Below are 18454 nucleotides of genomic sequence, written 5' to 3' on the forward strand. Positions count from 1 at the left end.
GTTTAGTAAAAATACCCGCAACTAAAATATAGCATGAGCTACCAGGTGCTGTCTTCTGCCCTTACTAATGTGAAGTACTGGCATTTGCAGCCACTTCATCTTTCAGGTTTCCTTATTTTGAATAGTTTGCAAATATCACATTTCCTCGGCCAATAAGAGGCAATTCTTTTACTTGCATTGCAGAGTCTGAGTTCGATGAAAGCTTGGTGCTAAGAAAAAAAATAAAGAAATTCTGTAGGATAATAAAATTAATACAAATTCTTTCAGTGAGCTCTAAGACCAGCAGCTTTTTTGATTTCTCTAAAAGCTTTACTGCTGCCTTTCATTAAATATTCCATTTCATACTACTATTTCTTTTAGTGCCTGCTCAGGGTTTTCAGTGTCTCTGTACATGTAAAAATGAAATCATTTGTACCTGCAAGATAGAGGGAATGGAAATCAAATGCCGGGGGGATTTTTTTTATGAGGTCTGCTAAGATTTTGTTTGAAATGTAATATCAAAGGACAGGAAAATGAGTTTGGTTATAGGAACAGCAAAGGGAATAACTCATAAGGCAGTTATCAGCTTTGCAGTCTACAATGGTGTTCTCTGCATTTCCTTTCTGCTTAATTTTCAGAAAGTAGGACATGAAATTATGCCTGCAAGGTTGTTTTTTCCATTTCTAAAGTGGTTAGAAATAAGTAATACAAGAGCATGTTTGATTACCCAGGCAATCATGGTATGTCTTTCCAATCCATTTTATAGTAGTAGTAATTATGGACTGTGTTGATAAATAACACAATTAAGTAAATTAACACATTTTTCAGTTGAATAAAGAGCCACCAGGCAAAGATTAGAATGCTGGATTATGTGTTGTTAAAGACTTAGTTCCCCTAAGTATCCCAAAGCACAGTTAGTCTTAGCTTCAGATATTTTTTAATCAAATTGTCATGAAAAAAAAATCTGTGCTTCCACTGAAAAGAGAAAGGGTGGTTCTTAGGAAAGCTTCATCAATCAACAACTGTAATGAGAGACCTAAGCAAATTCTTTGAAGACTCAGTAGTGGAAGGTGCTGAACAACCTCCACTCTTAGTGCTTGCAGTAGAAATTGCAGGTTTGAGGAGCTGTTCAACGAAGCAGAGAGAAAATACTCAGCTCATGAAGCCTGACAGCAAAACCTACAAGGTGCTAGGTCATGGATCCACAAAAAGAATTTAGGCATTGCAACACCTGGAAGTTCACTAGCACAGTAAGATCCACAAAGCCTGAGTTAGGTGTCCACTTCCCTCTGTTCTGCTGGAGAAGTGCTGGACACCTAAGCAGGTTTCACAAGAAGCAGATTGTTAGGAAGGCAGCTAAACTAGCCCACGGGAGATGTTGATAAGAGGAGTGGATGAGAGGCGCTGAAATCTGGGTTACAAGGAGGCACTTATATCTGCTGCTGATGGATATTTGGGAACCCTTTCCAGCAGTAAAGTGGCTGAAGGGTGAACAAGCAAAAGGATTGTTTGGACTCCAACTTGCAGGAGGCACTCTACTGCTGTGACACTAAGTTGAGGGGGCTTGGCCATGTGTATATGGGGTGAGACGTGGCACTGGAAATGTTTTCCACCCTTGTGGGCCTAAACCACTTTCAAAAGAAATGCTAGAGGAGGAGGAGGAGCCTTTCTTATAGGCTACGTCTACATTGGCAAGATTTTGTGCAAATACTTTTAACGCAAGAGTTTTTGCATTAAAGTATTTGCACAAGAGAGCATCTACACTGGCATGTGCTTTTGCGCCAGAGATGTGCTTTTGTGCAAAAGCATCCGTGCCAGTGTAGATGCTCTCTTGCGCAAGAAAGCTCTGATGGCCATTTTAGCCATCGGGCTTTCTTGCGCAAGAAATTCATGTTGTCTGTCTACACTGGCTTCTTGCGCAAGAACACTTGCGCAAGAGGGCTTATTCCTGAGTGGGAGCGTCATAGTTCTTGCGCAAGAAGCACTGATTTCTTACATTAGAACATCAGTGTTCTTGTGCAAGAACTTGCGGCTAGTGTAGACAGGCAACAAGTTTTTACGCAAAAGCAGGTGCTTTTGCACAAAATCTTGCCCATGTAGACGTAGCCATAATGTTTAGCCCAGCAGCCGGGAGACCCAGATTCAATTCCTCCATCCAACCTGATGGAAGGGATTTGAACAGGAATCTTCCACCTCTTAGGATAGATGCCTTTGCCCATGGCCATAGTGCCCTATATTCTGGTGCGGTGGGGGGAACCTCCCTCACTTTCTCCTGTCAAAACTGTTCCAAAATAATGGACTAGTCACAGAAGTGCAAGGGCTTGGTCCTGGTGCAAACTTACACACTGACAACTATTATACCCCTTATGCAACTGTCCTTAGAAGTATGGCACCAGGTTTAATAACCATAACAAACAAAAACAGCATGGGAGATGGCTAAGATCTGGCACTCCCATGTGCGTGTTTTACCCACCATGCCAAGAGTCATTCTTACCCCACCACCCCATCCACTCTGGCCCAATGATGAGGTAAGTATGCACAGTGGGCCAGTTTCTGCAGGAGGAGAGACTGAGGGACTCTGACATCAGAATACTCCATAGTTCAGGGGTTTAAGCGCTTTCATGGCAGATCCCCAGTTCAAAGCCTGGGGACAGGGTTTGAACCGGGGTCTCCAAAGCGCTGAGTGCACTAATAACTGGTCTGAAAGATACCGCCATATTTCAAGGGATTAGCAAAGGTAAAGTAATTCATTAGCACTCCTCCAGCCAGAGAGGGGATTGTTAAAGGGTTAGATTCTTTTAATAAGCCACTCCATTTAGTCAATGATAGTTAGAGATACTAATATTTTCCTCACCCGGCTCTCCCCTGCCTCCTTTCCTCCCTATGGCTAGAGAAGTGTTAATGGTCCCTTGAAATGTGTGTTTGCTTAGCTAATCTGTTCCACCCTGGGAGCTCAGAGGTGCCAGGGCTATGAAGTGCGAGCCTAGAGGGGTTAAACTATTATACCATTAGCCAGACTTCCTTGGAAGACCCTGCAGATTTCAAAAGCACTCAGCATTGGTCTAAGCCAGCTACTACTGACACTCCCACAGACAGCACCGAAACTAGATATTTTTGTGCCCCCTCTCCTTAGGTTAGCATGCATCACTCTCTTTACTTTTGCAGCTTATTATTTGTACTTACTGTGCCTTTATGCCCCTGCTTATGATGCACCCCGGCGGGGAAAGCAGGGTGCTTGCCTTGCCCTTGTGGTGGCCCTGCCCACTGATTTCAATGGAAGAAAAATTAGGATGACACTGAAGGCCCACTCCTGAGAGGCTCTGGAGCTGCGTGTTTTGAAAATCCAGTCAATGGTCAGCACTGCAGTCTCTTCTCTGGCCAAATCTAGGCAGGACTGAGGGGCACTAAGTAGCACAGACTCTGTTTGATTAGTCTGGGTGCTGGAGAGCCAGAACAGGCAGAAAGACTGTCCAGCGGCCTCATAGAACCCTTTCTACTCAATATAATCTGGACTTGTTTCTGCTTGAGCCCATAGCGACACCAATTTGTAATTTAACAGAATTGGAACATGGCTTATGCATATTTTATACAAGAAATTATTAACAAAATACAGATCAGAGATTCCTAGAAGAACTTTTAGATTAGAAAAAAATATCCATCTACATTCAAAGGGAAGGACAAGAAACAGCACAGAAACTGTAAAGTATCAAGATTTTATTGTTTCCATACATATTTTTTTTCAATTTTCAAATGCAACATTGGTTTAAAACAGCAGCGAGCAAGCACATACAAGTTGAGAAAAAAGTGGCAGCGCAGGTAACTCTGTTTGGCTAATGCCCCTTCATGTACAAAATGTACATTTGAATTCTGAGCACCTTTCGTTTGTCTTGGTTTAAGTGACAGTAAGGCAGTGGTTTTTCCATAAGGAATATATATATATATATATGTATATATATAATTATCGTCATGAATTTTAATCACATGCAAATTAAATGAAATGTACAACTAAAAAATGTTACAACTGTGGAAGGTTTTCTCAGAGCAAAGAAGCTTCTAATAAAAGACAAATCTGGACACAGCAACTTTAAAAAAAGAGGGAAAGGAATAAACAACCGAAGGGCATGTACTACTGGCATGACCGCTCAAGCAGGGAAGATTGCGATTCCAGTGAGGCCTCCTTCTACAGTAGAGAAGGGGGAGAGGGGAAATGGATGATTATCAGCAGTTGTCTTCACCTGACTCCCATGAAAAGCTTTACTCTAGCCTGAGCAGCTCCACGTCGAAGATGAGAGTAGCATTGGGAGGGATGACTCCAGGATGGCCCGTGGCTCCGTATGCCATGTCAGGCGTACAGGTCAGCTTTGCTCTTTGTCCTAAGCTCATCTAGTGTTTGGGTGTTGGAGGGAGAAGGGAAAGAATGTGTTAGGAGAAATACCATAGGTAAGAAGTCACTAAGAAGGGGAAGATTTACAAAGTCGGTGGGAGCTTGGCCCATCAACTTGGTTACTTTTGTAAATCTCACTAAATGCCTGTCTGCATGTTTACACGCCCAATTCCTGTGTAAATCTGGTCCCCACCTGTTAGCTCCTGACTCCCCAGTCCTGATCCTTTACCACTGGGTAACGGCCTCTCTCTGACAATATGTAATAATCCTCTAGTGCCAGTTTGGTAACTGCAGAATACTCTGGCATTGGGGGCTCGTCAACTTTGCTTCATTATTAAGGGCCCCCGCAAAGTACAAGGGCCTCTGTGAGCTGCAGCACTCTCACAAAACCCACCAACTTCAACGGGACCTACAGACACCAGACAAGTCACAAGAGGCTCTCAGCACCTAACAGGGTCAAGGCTCCGGATTCAGAAAGGCCCTACTCTGTAAGACCCATCAATGGCTGGGGCGCATGTGGAGAAGTGCTTTGCTGAAGCCACCATGTGATCTCCAGAGTGTGTGCATCTCCCTTTTTCGTTGACTTCATTGTCTCCAGTGTCAGCGCGTCAACCTCTCTCCGCCTGCTTCCTCATCCAGCCAATAGGGATAATGCGCTCAAGCTCCCTCACAAATAGGTTCATATTCCCAAGCAATGTTGCCCACTTTCTAATCACACAAAACTGAACACTCCTGACCCACCCCCAAGGCTCCACCCCACCCTGCCTGTCTCTGAGGCCCTGCCCCCACTCTCTCCATCCTCCGTCCCTCTCTTACATGCTGTGCCCCACCCTCACTCACTTTCACCAGGCTGGGGAAGGAGGCTGTGTTGAGGGGGGGAGAGGACCTAGCTGGGGTGCCAGTTCTGGGTCAGGCCAAAAACAATGGGTTCAGGGTGTGAGAGAGGGCCCTCAGATGGGGCAGGGGGTCAGGGAAGGGGTGGGGAGGCTCCATCTTGGGGTGTGGGTTCTGGAGGGGGGCCGGGGTTAAAGGTTTTGGGATGCAAGAGGGGACTCGGGTCTGGGACAGAGGGTTGGAGCGGGGGGTGCAGGCTGGGGATGGACTTTGAGTGCAAGAGGGGTCTCCAGGCTGGGGCTGGAGGTTGGTGTGTGGGCAGGGATACAGGGTCCCAGCAACACTTTTCGCAGCTTCCTGGAAACAGCTGTCAGCTCCCTGAAGTCCCAAAGTACACTTGAGGCCAGGGAGGCTCCGCGAGTGGCTATTGTGCCTGCAGGCACCACCCCCACAGCTCCCATTGGTGTCAGTTCTCAGCCAGTGGGAGATGTGGAGCCAGCACTTGGGATAGGAGCAGCATGCAGAGCATCCCTGCACCTAGGGGCTTCAGGGGCCTAGCAGCCACTTATGGGAGCCACAATAAGTGCCACCAGAACCCCACACTCCAAACCCCTGCCCCAGATAGAGAATCTGCCTTCGCCTTGGAATCGCCACTGTGCCACTGACTGGACTTTTACCAGAGCCACCAGGGTCCATCTTCAACCGGGCATTCCAGTTGAAAACCAGACACCTGGGAACCCTGTTCCGAAGGCACTTAGAGACCCTGAGTTGGAAGGTACTATCAACATGTTCAGTAATTATTACTAATTCCTCTTGTAACAATCCACTAGGTGGAGTTAAAGGGTAATTTGCTGCTGGGCAGCTTATTGAAAAGGAATTAGGCTACATAATTAATTTAGGGAAGGTAGTCAGAGTGATTGGGGAGGTTATAAAATTGATTTATGTGGAGTCACTGCTACAGCTTTAGCTGAGTCGGCTTCTACCAAGGATAAATCTGTTCCCTTTTTTTACCTTGACTTTCGGAGTCATGCTATTTTGGGGACCCCATCACGGGTTTTCATTCCCCCAGTGGTGAGTGAGAGGGGCATCGGGTGGGTGGCTCGATCCGTGCCAGGTGCAGGGTCTGCTGGCTGGGTGCTGGCAGGCTTGCACCTGGCACGGGCACCGTAGCCAGCCCGTGCCCCTTTAAGGAGTCCGGGGCCGGGAGGGGGGCAGAAGAGTTTCCCTGGTGTTGGCCAGAGTGGCCACCAGGGAAAGCTGGGGAGGGCTAGCCTCCCACTAGTTCGAATTAAGGGGCTACACACCCCTTAATTCGAACTAGCTAATTCGAACTAGGCTTAATCCTCGTAAAATGAGGTTTTCCTAGTTCGAACTAAGCGCTCCATTAAATTCGAACTAACGGAGCGCTAGTGTAACGCCTATGAAATACGAACTAACTTTGTAGTGTAGACATACCCATATATATATATATATATATATATATATATATATATATATATATAAATGCATACAACTCCTTGCATGCTGCTCCATGATGCACTATCATGCTGGATCATTGCTGGGGCTGTGTGGGTGGCACTGTCTATAAGCTAACCCTCTGCTCACCTTGTAGAGGGGACACTCTGGGGGGTTTGGATGCTGAGTAATTTATAGCCAGGTAAGGATTCCACCCTCCACAGCCCACATTGAGAAGCATGCGAAAGCCTACCCATCATGATCTACCCCTGAGTTCTGACCACCATAATTAGCATAGTCAATGAAGGGCTAAGAAATATTATATTAGTATGCATCTCACCATCAGAAAAACCATCCAGGGCTACAGACTGTGATTTTGACTTGCCTACCCTGATGTTAACTCATCCTTATTGTACTGATCATGCCTGCGCACACTCCAGCTAATCTGCAATTCAGCCAGAATCATCCCGTACCTGTGCAGCTCCTTCCTCAAACCCTTTAATGACTTCTTGTCGGCCGATCTTGAACCTAAAAGGCTTGTTTCGGTCTCTGGAGGAATCAAACTTCTTTCCATTCTGCAGCATTCCTGCAAATACAAGGCAAATGATTTCAGTGCTAGCTAAGCTTGAAGTTAAGTGCTGAGGGGGTAGAGTGAAGACTGATGTCTTGGTCAGATCAATCCTATATTTCCTTTAAAAAAAAAGGCTAATGCAAGATTTATAAGGGAAGGTTTTAATGGGAAGTAACTGACTGCAGAATTATATTGTAATGATTGTATTGAGTAGCAGCTAGAAACCACAACCACAACTGAAGCCTCTGTAGTGCTAGGCGCTGTACAAACATACCTGCTTATAAGCCTAACAGCGAAGGGGACAAAGAGTGAGCAGAAAACAGAGGCACAGACTAGTGGGGGAGCCATTTGCTCACTGTCACAGTGTTGGTCCATGGCAGATCCATGGTAAGAGCCTAAATCTTCTGTCGCCTGGTCCAATGGCTCATCCCTAAAGCAGAGGTTTTCAAATTTTGTCATAGCACATCTCTCTTAGCTAAGAAACAAAAGCAACTGGGCCTCCACATAGTTTCCAAAGGCAACACAAGGAACTGAACAGCCTAGACTCGGCAGAACGCGAGTAATAAAGCAGAAGCAATAGTTTTGAGCAATAGTTATAATAAGGTCTTAAAGCACCTCCCATCTCAGCTCACAATGCTGTTCAATAACACTGCGCAGGCCTGATGGGAATCCAGAGCACCAAACAATTTTCAGTTGTGCCAGTAACCTTATCGGGGAGGAGTGAGCTTGCTTCTACAAAAAGTAGTGGCATTCGACACCTCATCCCCTTTCCCAGTTCTCATAGACCTTGGGATGGAATGATGGGTTTATGGGTGTTGGGCTCACAGGAAAAGAGTGGGGCCCTCCTTTAATGCAGGTGCCTAGCCAGCATGGTCAGTGGGGTTCCCAGGCAAAGGCCAAAACAGGGAAGTCAGAGCATGGCAATCACCGGTCCACCAGCACTGTGAGCTCCCTGTAGGTTAAGTGCAGCAGGATGTTGTGTAAAGCCCCTGCCCAACACAGAATAATGTAAATGTAAGTTTCAGTATAAGGTTGTGAAGGCTGTTCCCCACTCTGGCACAACGAATGCAGAAGTGGGAGCCTGCAAGAGCACTCTAAAGCCTTGCCTTTACAGGCTCTGGTACAAAAACTTCCCCCCAAAATCCTAAGACCTGGATTTTGGGGGATCCACTGCCATCACCCAAGTAATTCGAAGAAAACTAGGGAAGAGATCACTTGGGAAATCTCCTCCCTAAGGTAAAACTCTCCCCCTGCCCCAACCTCCATTTTACTTGGAGTTGAGAAAAACAGAGGGAATTCACAGACAACAATGGACTCTTCCCTTGTAAGTAGGCACTGAGTCAAAGGACACAACAATCAACCAATGCCAGTTAATTGGAAAAGAAAACAATCCTTTCTTATCAAAACAAAACTACAGTTGCAAGCATAGTAAAGTGGCTAGATGGAAAGAGCCACCAATTGATATAGATATTCAGAGAAACCCACGGGCTAAAACTTAGTTACAAAGAAAAAAACAACACAATTAACAGCTCAGACGTTATTTCCAAATCCCCAAAAGGAAAACAACAAATCCTGACGGACTAGCTAAACTTTTCCCTACTTACACATTTTAAGAAGTCCATCCTTGGAGAGAGAAGTGTCTCCCACCTCCCTCAGTCTTGGAAGAAACTGTTCTACCTCTCAAACAAAGAAGAGAGAGATAAAACCCCTTTTCCCGTTTGAAATTCCTACCTGAATTGTTATTAGCTGACCACCCGATACCTTGCTAGGTACAGAATTAACCCCTTAGTCACTCGAAGACAAAGGCCAGATGGACACAGAAGCCCATTGATGTCTGATAGAATCTGCCTATGCATGAGAAAAGCAAATGCAGAGGTGCCATGAAAACGAAGGAAGAACTTGATATATCTGAGAGAAACTAAACTTCTAAGGAAGAACTTGATATATCTGAGAGGGGACTAAGGGGCGGGCTTCTTGGTGACGGGCATGGAAAAGGAACACTGTGTACCTGACTGGAGCCACCTGGACAGTGCAATAAAAGAAGGGAGCACACAGACAACAGGCTGTACGATCAGCTCGCCGGTCCGCATCGCTGACTACAGGCAGACACTACCAGTGTGTCTCAGACACACTGGACTCACCATGCCTTGACTTCTTTTGCCGTCTCTGTGCAACTCATCTCTTGCATAAGTGTGTGAGTATATGAGTTTATGGATGTATGTGTGAGAGAGGGTTCAATCCCTTTTCCGTTTAATTCAACAGTGGCATTTAATAAAAGCAATAGAAATGTAACTCTTGGTTGGTCTTTAGTGAAAATAAGGTAACAGATGTGGGTGCTGAGCCAGTAGCCAGGGCTGGCCACTGCTGTCCTGTTGACTTTTTACTGCCTATCTGCACCAGAGTAACTGACAAAAAATTGCCCTTTGACTTCTACAGTTTCTTTCTTTATCAGGATTAAGGCTGCAAATATAAAAGTTTAGATATACACAAATGTGTCCATTCAACATGAAGCAGTAAAACCTTTATGCAATATTACAACAAAATGTATTCCCTCTCTTTTATACAGGTAACCTTCATAAAAAGAATGACAAGGGCACAGCATTAAACATGACAAAAATCACCAAGTAAGGACATTTATATGAATACTCTATTAACCTTACAGTTTATGCTTCCACATAGCAAAAACAAAATTCCACCATGCACATTCTTACTGACAACAGTAACTCTCTCCTACAAAACATATTTATTAAGTCTTTCAACACATATATATTATGAATACACACAAAGCTTCTACTGGGAAAGGCTGTTCAATAAAACCTTTATACAACATTACATCATCATGTACCGTATATTCCGGTGTACAAGACGACCTCTGAAGTTAAAAAACATCCCCCAAAAATCGGGGGTCGTCTTGTACGCCGGATGCCCCGCCGCCGGAGCCCCTCTGCGGCTTTGAAAGCCTCGGGGGAAGCCGGCGGCGGGGCATCCCAGGCGCGCATGGGCTGCCCGCCCGCCGGAGCCCCTCCGCGGCTTTGAAAGCCTCGGGGGAAGCCGGCGGCGGGGCATCCCAGGCGCGCATGGGCTGCCCCCCCTCCGGAGCCCCTCCGCGCGGCGCGGAGGGGCTCCGGAGGGGGGGCAGCCCATGCGCGCCTGGGATGCCCCGCCGCCGGCTTCCCCCGAGGCTTTCAAAGCCGCGGAGGGGCTCCGGCGGGCGGGCAGCCCATGCGCGCCTGGGATGCCCCGCCGCCGGCTTCCCCCGAGGCTTTCAAAGCCGCGGAGGGGCTCCGGCGGGGGGGGGGGGGGGGCGAGCCCAGGCGCTCCTGGCGGCTTTGCTCCCGGTGCCTCTGGTCTGCTGGGGACCATCTCCAGCAGACCAGGGACACCGGGAGCAAAGGAGGCGGAGGGGCGCTGGGGTATAAGATGAAACCCTATCTTTTAATTAAAAAGATAGGGGGTCGTCTTATACGCCCAGTCGCCCTATACGCCGGAAAATACGGTAATTTCAACTGTCTTTTGTATAAGGGTAACTTACTGTAGCAGGCTTCCAGTTAAAGAAGTTGCAAATGCCCCCTCATAAAAATGATACAGCATTGTGCAACAATAGTCCAAAACACAACAGCTTACACTACTGTAGTGTTGGGGCCATTACTGCAGAACACAAGTATTTCTTTGTAACACGGACAAGCAAAGACCTGAGAAAGTTTCTAGTTGATGACAACTTTATCAAGTGAAAAGGAAAGTCACAGAAAGATATATTAGGGAAAGATGACTTTATGACTCAACTTGGGAAAATATACTGTTCCGGTACGTCTACAGAGCAGTGTTATTTCAGAGTAACTGATGTTATTTAGAAATAGCAAAATGCGCTTCTACGCAGCAAGCCACTATTTCAAAATAACGGTGAGCTGGAAGGCTTCTTACTCCAACTCCTATAACCCTCATTTCATGAGGAGTAAGAGAAGTCAAAGGAAGAGTGTTCTTCCTTCGACTTCCTGCTGTGTAGACAGAGCAAGCAACCAAATTAAGCTATTTCGACTTCAGCTACGCAATTGATATAACTGAAGTTTCGTAGCTTAATTTGACTTTTGCCCTGCAGTGTAGCATGCCCTTAGTGATAAGGCTTCAATAACTGATCCACTACATGATCAATCGAGTTTTATCTCCTGGTGAAAGGCGTCAGCTGTAACTGTCCCAATGAAAACAGTTACAAATCTCTTTTCCTTAGGACAAATATTATTTATCAAATGCCAGGGAGAAAGAAAAGAATGAAAAGTCTCCATGTTAATTAGTGGGGATGAAGCTCTAGACTTCAGGGCAATATTAGCTTATTCCAATGATGCTCACACCTTTGGATGTTTAAATGTAAACCAATTTTATGATGATAGGAATTGTCCTACTAAATCCAACTTGGTGACTATCCACTTTAGTCTATGTGATGCCATGTAAAGGGGTCTGTTATCACCTGCCTGCAATCCTGGGTGCTTCTGTGCTGTGCAGCTTTAGCTCATAGTGCTGGCATCAGCAGCCTGCTCACAGCACATGGTCTCATCTTGACTTCCACCAGCCACTCTTTGCTGAGTGACACCAACAGTTTTCCAGTCCCAGGTTTCCCCATGCCATCTCCCCTACGGTGTCCATCCCTCTGACTGGATAGTCACAGAAGTTTTAAGTTCCCACTGTCTCCAAAGAGACCGAGCACATCCGAGCTGGTTAGTTTAGTTGAGGGCTTCACCCTTCAGTTTAACACAGAGCACTGAGTTAGTTCTGTAATAAAAGCAGAGTAAGTTTATCAACAAAAACAGATGTTAAAGAGTAGAAGACACAGATATGATTACAAACACAACACAACAACACATGTTTTTCCAGTGACTAAAGCTTAACTTCAGCAAGTTACAATCTTTGTCTAAGCAGGTTTCTCACCTACGGTCAGTTCTAGCTGCTCTGGCTTTGAAGCAAGAGGATCCACTTTTGATGAGCCCCCACTTTGTGCCCTACGTGATGAATGCCAAAATGGCTTTCAGCCTCTGTTTACATTTCCCAAAGTGTCTCTGTTTCATGGGACAGGAAGGTTTGCTGGGGGAAGGAGGTGCAGGCTCCATTACCCACTTATTTAGCTTGGTAGTTTTGTTACCTTATAGGTAAATATACTTTTCATTATCAGAGGGGTAGCCGTGTTAGTCTGAATCTGCAAAAGCGACGAGGAGTCCTGTAGCACCTTATAGACTAACTGAGGTGTAGGAGCATAAGCTTTCGTGGGCAAAGACCCACTTCGTCAGATGCATCTGACGAAGTGGGTCTTTGCCCACGAAAGCTTATGTTCCTACACTTCAGTTAGTCTATAAGGTGCCACAGGACTCCTCGTCGCTTATACTTTTCATTGTCCTCTGAGATATTACCTGGCTCAATTTACAGTGGAGACATGGGGAAACAGGAAAAACAACACTCCTTTATGCAGGACAGGCTGGGCATACGCACCTTTAAAGAACATATTTCCATCGCTTATCTATAATGTCTCTGTGTATCTTTGTCACACATTGATTCTGTCCTATATTTGGCCTTTGGCACTTGGAAAGCACCACTTGGGAGATAGCGAGGGGAGAATGCTTGTGAGAAGGACAGGCACCACACCTGAAAGTGTAGTCTGGGCATGAAATCCCACCCAAGAAGCCTTCTATTTCCTTCCCTGCGTAGGTTAATGTTTTTACCCCCAGTAATAAACATGATCTTTTGTGGGAAAAGGATTTGCTGGCTGTGACTATTCTTCACCACTGAGTTGTTCCGCCAGTTTATAGTCACCTAAGAAAAATTCTTAAGTATTTTTTAGAGAAGTTTGTGCAAGGGGAGGCAACATGCTATGCCCTAAGGGCCTGCTGATGGAGACCAATCCTGTGCCAGGAACTCTGTCTTGTTTTACAAAGGTATCATTATTGTATTGGCATTTGGTGCCGTGACAGACAATTACTAACTCACTTTACAGGAGTGGTAAAGACTAATGGTTACTTTTGAGCTCCTGCTGCCACTATATATTTCAATCAGGGTTGATATTTAAAAGGCAAGTGCAGGCAGCTTCACCGCTTTGCTTTCCTTCCTGTATTATATATACTGAATGTCGAGGGAGAGCAACACAATCAATTATTTAATACGCAGTTGACATTAGCCAACAGAGATTCAATAGACAACTATTCAATAATGCATTACAGTGCGCCATATATCAGTGTTGTGCACCACCACAAGACAAAATGTCTGAGCCTGGCATGCTGGTTGGCTTCCCAGTCAAGGGAATGACATGCAAATGTTTAGTTCATTTCATAGGAAGTCATTATTCTGTCTTAACTGCTTTATAGAGTACATTTTCAAAAGGAAAGAAAGCGTAGACTTAGCTTCAAGGCCAAAATGAGTTTCACGGGATTTCAATATCAACTGTAAGGACAGCTACAGATCCTTTATGCTACTGCACCCTGGCATAAAATTAAGACATTGTTTTAGGGTTTAATTCTGCTACCCTTACTCATACTGAGGAGTGCATTACTATATGAATAGTCCCATTGCAATCAGTGGGATGACCTGCAGAGCAATGTGTTACTTTATGGGAGTAAGGGTATTTTAACTGGGACATTATTGGACATGCAAAGAAACTGTGCAATACATTTTATATCCATATTTTACAGATATGGGTTAAATGGCAGAAGAGAGGGCTTTTGCTGATGTAGGTAAACCTCCTTTTACGAGGCATAACTCCTTTTTGCACTACAACTATTGCGCAAAAAGGCAAGTGTGGACACTCCAGAGGGGTTTCATGGGGGGGAAGGGAGGGAAGAAGAGAGAGATAGCTCAGTGGTTTGAGCATTGGCCTGCTAAACCCAGGGTTGTGAGCTCAATCCTTGTGGAGGCTATTTGGGGCACAAATTTGTCAGGGATAGTATTTGGTCCTGCTGCGAAGGCAAGGGACTGGACTCAATGACCTTTCAAGGTCCCTTCCAGTCCTAGGAGATAGGCAATCTCCATAAATTAATTAGAGCATGTACAGCCATAGAAATGTTTGCAACTACTGAATAACCATCAAATATGCAGATGATACAGTAATATTACTACATTATATTGTGTTGGGCTCTGTGTTCAGATCCTTGCAGTGGCTGAAGAATACAAAGAGCAGCTGAGGAGTGTGGCAAGGATTCAAGTTGGGGCTATCTAAGGAGTGAGGTACTGCATCATGTGAGTGAGTGGCAGAACCTGGCCCAGAGAGAGGAAACACCTCTAGGCTCCGTCTACACTACATGCTTCTTGGGCAAGAAGCCTTTGGTGCAAGAGTTTTTCTGCAAAAACTTCTTGCAGAAGAGTACATTCACACCTGATGTGCTTTTGCTCAAGAGCACATCCACACTGCATGGACGCTCTTGCGCAAGAAAGCTCTGGTGGCCATTCACAGAATGGCCATCAGAGCACTTGTGCTTTTTCCCATAAGGGTTTCTTGTGCAAGAAACCCCTCTGGAGTGTCCACACTTGCCTTTTTGCACAATAGTTGTAGTGCAAAAAGGAGTTATGCCTCGTAAAAGGAAGTTTACCTACATCAGCAAAAGCCCTCTCTTCTGCCGTTTAATTGTTGATTTACTTGCGCAAAAGCGCATTTGAGGTGTGAATGCTCCACAGGTTTTCGCGCAAAAACAGCTGGTTTTGTGCAAAAACCTTGCAGTGTAGACGTAGCCCTAACGTCTAATCAAAGAAGATAAAATAACAATATAAACAAGCACACACCCCACCCCACCCCCGTTCCTTCTCAGTCTCCATATCTCACTGTCTTGCACACATTAATCCCCCTGATCTTCCTCTTCTCCTTAGATGCACATGCCTACAGTTGAGGAATCTTCCCATTGCGGTACATGTGTGTGCATACATCTGAACACGTGTGAGCTTCTCCAGTTACTAGTCATGATGGATATGCTTTTAGTACAAATTGACAATGATTCTATTACATCTTCTTTTCATGACAGTGTTCCAAAAAGTCATATAACCTCGGTGGCACCTGGGCAGAAAGAGTTATGCATCCTGCGGGATAAATGACCCAAATTCAAACTTTAGGGACGACATGGTAGATAATGTCTATGGATTTGTGTGTTTACATACATATTACTGGAGGTAAACCATGTAACCAAATGGTTCCTGCCTATACTGTACTCATCCCTCTTAAGGGAGCTTGGCTTATGGGTAATCAGTAAGGTATCACAGAGACAGTTTTGGCTCCCCTGGGAACCACAGTCACCTTATTGTTCTGGGTGGGATTGGTAACACTTTGATTCACCACATTTCCTCCTCACACTGTTCGCAATCCCTTCTGAATATAAGCTCTGCTGAAAGCTCCATTCTGCAACTTTGCACACTCAATTCCTTTGGCCAAAGCTACAGGTGGGACCTCCCTGCTCTGGCACCCTCAGGACCTAAGCGGTCCCGAACCATGGAATTTGCTGGATCAGGGGAGGTCAAAGCTCACCTCCTGGCTGTCAGCCCTGTTTCTCCTCCAGGCCTCCTTCCCCCCCTCCCCCGCCCCCGCCCTGCCAGGGGCTGTGCTCCCTACTACAATGGGGATGCCAGGCCCCTCTGACTCAGGCCTGGCCGGGGTTGGACTCCCAGCTGTGCCAACCTGGTTGGGGCTGCACTCCAGGACACTAGCCCTGCTGCCTGCAACCTGGGTGGGGCTGTGCTTTCGGCCAGGGCTGTGCTCCCTGCCACCATCCCCAACCGAGACTGTGCTCTTCACTGAGCAGGCCTGCTGCCGCCGGGGCTGTGCTTCCTAGTAGGGGTGTAATAGTGTAGTCGATTAACTGATAAACAAAAGCTTAGAGGTTATTGCTATAGATTATATGCATTTCCCTCCCCCTACCCTTGCCAGTAATTTTTTGCAGGCTGGCCAGCAGCCCGGCTCAATTCTGGCTCCAGCTGGATTCAGAACCTAACCCTGCTGTGCTCTACATTTAAAGTATATTAGGAGCCAGGTGGGCAGGCCGCCTGGCTGACTTCCATCTCAAGCTGGGTCCAGGAGCTTAGACCCCCCCCTTAGACAGGGGCTGTTGCCACCCCATGCTGATGCCTCTTTATCAGAGGTAGCAGCACTGGGCGACAGGCAGCTGGTCCAGAAGGGGAGCTGTTTTTTAAACTGGCTCCCCTATTGGACCAGCTTCTGCCTGGCACCCTGCATTGCTGCCTCTGATACAGTGGCTGTGGGCTCCGCCCCTGGGGACTATTGATAGTCGATTAACCAATAAAAATTCATGAGGTTACTCGACTATTAAATTAACCGATATTTAACATCCCTACTCCCCACCGTCAGCCCAGCCCCTGAACCTAGCCAGCCAGGGCGCTTTGATCCAGCAATATCCATGGTCCTGCTGGACCACAGATGTTGCCAGACCAGAGAGTCCCAAGATTTTAGAGGTTTAACCTGTAGTGATAAGCTTCCCAAAGATTGTCAATGTCTATGAATGAGGGTACTGGATTTAGAGGCTGTCTGCATTCAGGGACAATAAATTTGACCATGAAAAGAAATATTATTAATAAATTACCCTTTAGTGTCAACCTGATAACATGTATTTTGGCCTTGGGGAGCATTTTTTTTAAATCGCTCTCCCCCACATGAATGTCTTAAGAATACTCTCCTTCGTATAGCTCCCTTGCTGACAAGTTCTTTGTCACATTCAGTTTACTTTATGCACAACACAGTTAAGCTTCTAATATGAAAGAAACCTTGTTTCTAACAAACAGCAACCTTCTAACACCTTGCAAATGATTTAGCAACCACTGAGCTATTAAGTATTTGGGCTCAACAGGGAGATACTCTTTACAAAGCGCAAAACAAACACATGGAAAGAAAAGGGAGGAAAATGTTAGAAAGAAACCATTACAATTTACAAAAAAAGTTGCTGATTGCCCACACCTGAAAAGAAGACACAGTTAGTACACCACGCTCACTAATAACCTAAATAAGTCAGACAGACGATGCAGTTCAAACATGATCTCATACATACATAAAACACGCACAGTGCAGAAGTCAAACACTAGCACTGAGCATACAGCACTTTGATCTGTATTGGGAAGTTACCTCAGAACTGTTTTTTAGTCTGGGACACTGAATAATAGTAGTAGAAGGTGTTCTGCAATATCCTCTCCCCTGCAAATGTCCTGAAAGTTAATAACATGCCATTTCCTCTGTAACAGATGCATGTTGGAAAATAAAATATGACATCACTGGCATCAGTGGGATAAGAGCACACAGGACTTCATGCTGCCTCAGGGTTGCCAACCCTCCACAAGCGGCTGGGCGTTTCCAGGAATTAAAGATTAATAATTAATAATTAATTGAAGATTATGTCACGTGACGAAATCTCCAGGAATACATCCAAACAAAATCAGGAACCCTCGCCTCACTTCTGCAAAAATATATACAGCTTCCAGTGAAGAAGGATGAAATAGGTCACTACTTTTATGTAAGGTCCTAACAGACCAGTCAAGGGTGGACAGACACCTCAAGGGGATATCTACACGGCATCATGAGCCCAAGTCGATGGGACTCGGGCTTGTGGACTCAGTGTTTCCAAACCTGGAATTGAGTATCCACCCTGCTTTGTAAACCTGGACTTAGAATTGCTGGACCCAGGTCTCTCAGTCATGTTGGCACATCCATATTGCACTGTGCAGATCTTCTGACTTGGGTCTGCGGCTTGAGCTGCAATCATATTGTAAAATAAGAGGGTCTAGACCTAAGTTACAGCAGGACTCAGGCTCTGGCCACTCCCCTAGCAGGTTCCTAGGACCCAGGCCATGCGTGCTTGCTGATCTGAGTCAGACTGATTTGTGTATGGATGGAAGGTGGGCCCGGGCTCAGTCCTGAGCCAATGGGCTTAGTGTAAAATGGAAACGTATGCCGTGGGTATGTCTATACCGCAATAAAAAACCCAGAGCACTGAGTCTCAGAGCCCAGGTCAGACATAAAATTCCAGTGTAGATATTCTGGCTCAGGCTGGAGCCTGGGCTCTGAAACCCCCCTCGTGGTCCCCCCTGCAGGGTCTTGGCGCTTGGGCTCCAGCTAGGATTGCCATTGTGCAACTGAGGCGGTCTCTGAGTTCATTCCTCTGTTGCAGATGTCTGCATTGTATTCCTACTGATATAGCTTGCCCCAGGTCAGAGATGCCTTCTGTTTTCTGTAGGTATCTCAACAGCGGCAGATTTAGGGCAGGGCGGCT

At 45.8% G+C, this 18454-nt stretch overlaps 1 protein-coding gene across 1 annotated transcript in view; it reads right to left on the reverse strand.

The window, feature by feature from the left end:
• Positions 1-3673: 3673 nt before the first annotated feature.
• The window catches only part of FKBP1B (FKBP prolyl isomerase 1B), a 57452-nt gene continuing 42671 nt past the window's right edge, over positions 3674-18454 (reverse strand). Inside the window, exons 3-4 of the mRNA XM_075923409.1 lie at positions 7126-7238; positions 3674-4362 (exon numbers count right to left, since the gene is read on the reverse strand). Coding sequence (XP_075779524.1) covers positions 4234-4362; positions 7126-7238 — 242 coding nt within the window. The 3' untranslated portion in view covers positions 3674-4233. The remainder of the gene's footprint in view (positions 4363-7125; positions 7239-18454) is intronic.

Source organism: Pelodiscus sinensis, chromosome 3 (genome assembly GCF_049634645.1).
Source record: "Pelodiscus sinensis isolate JC-2024 chromosome 3, ASM4963464v1, whole genome shotgun sequence".
Taxonomy (NCBI): domain Eukaryota; kingdom Metazoa; phylum Chordata; order Testudines; family Trionychidae; genus Pelodiscus; species Pelodiscus sinensis.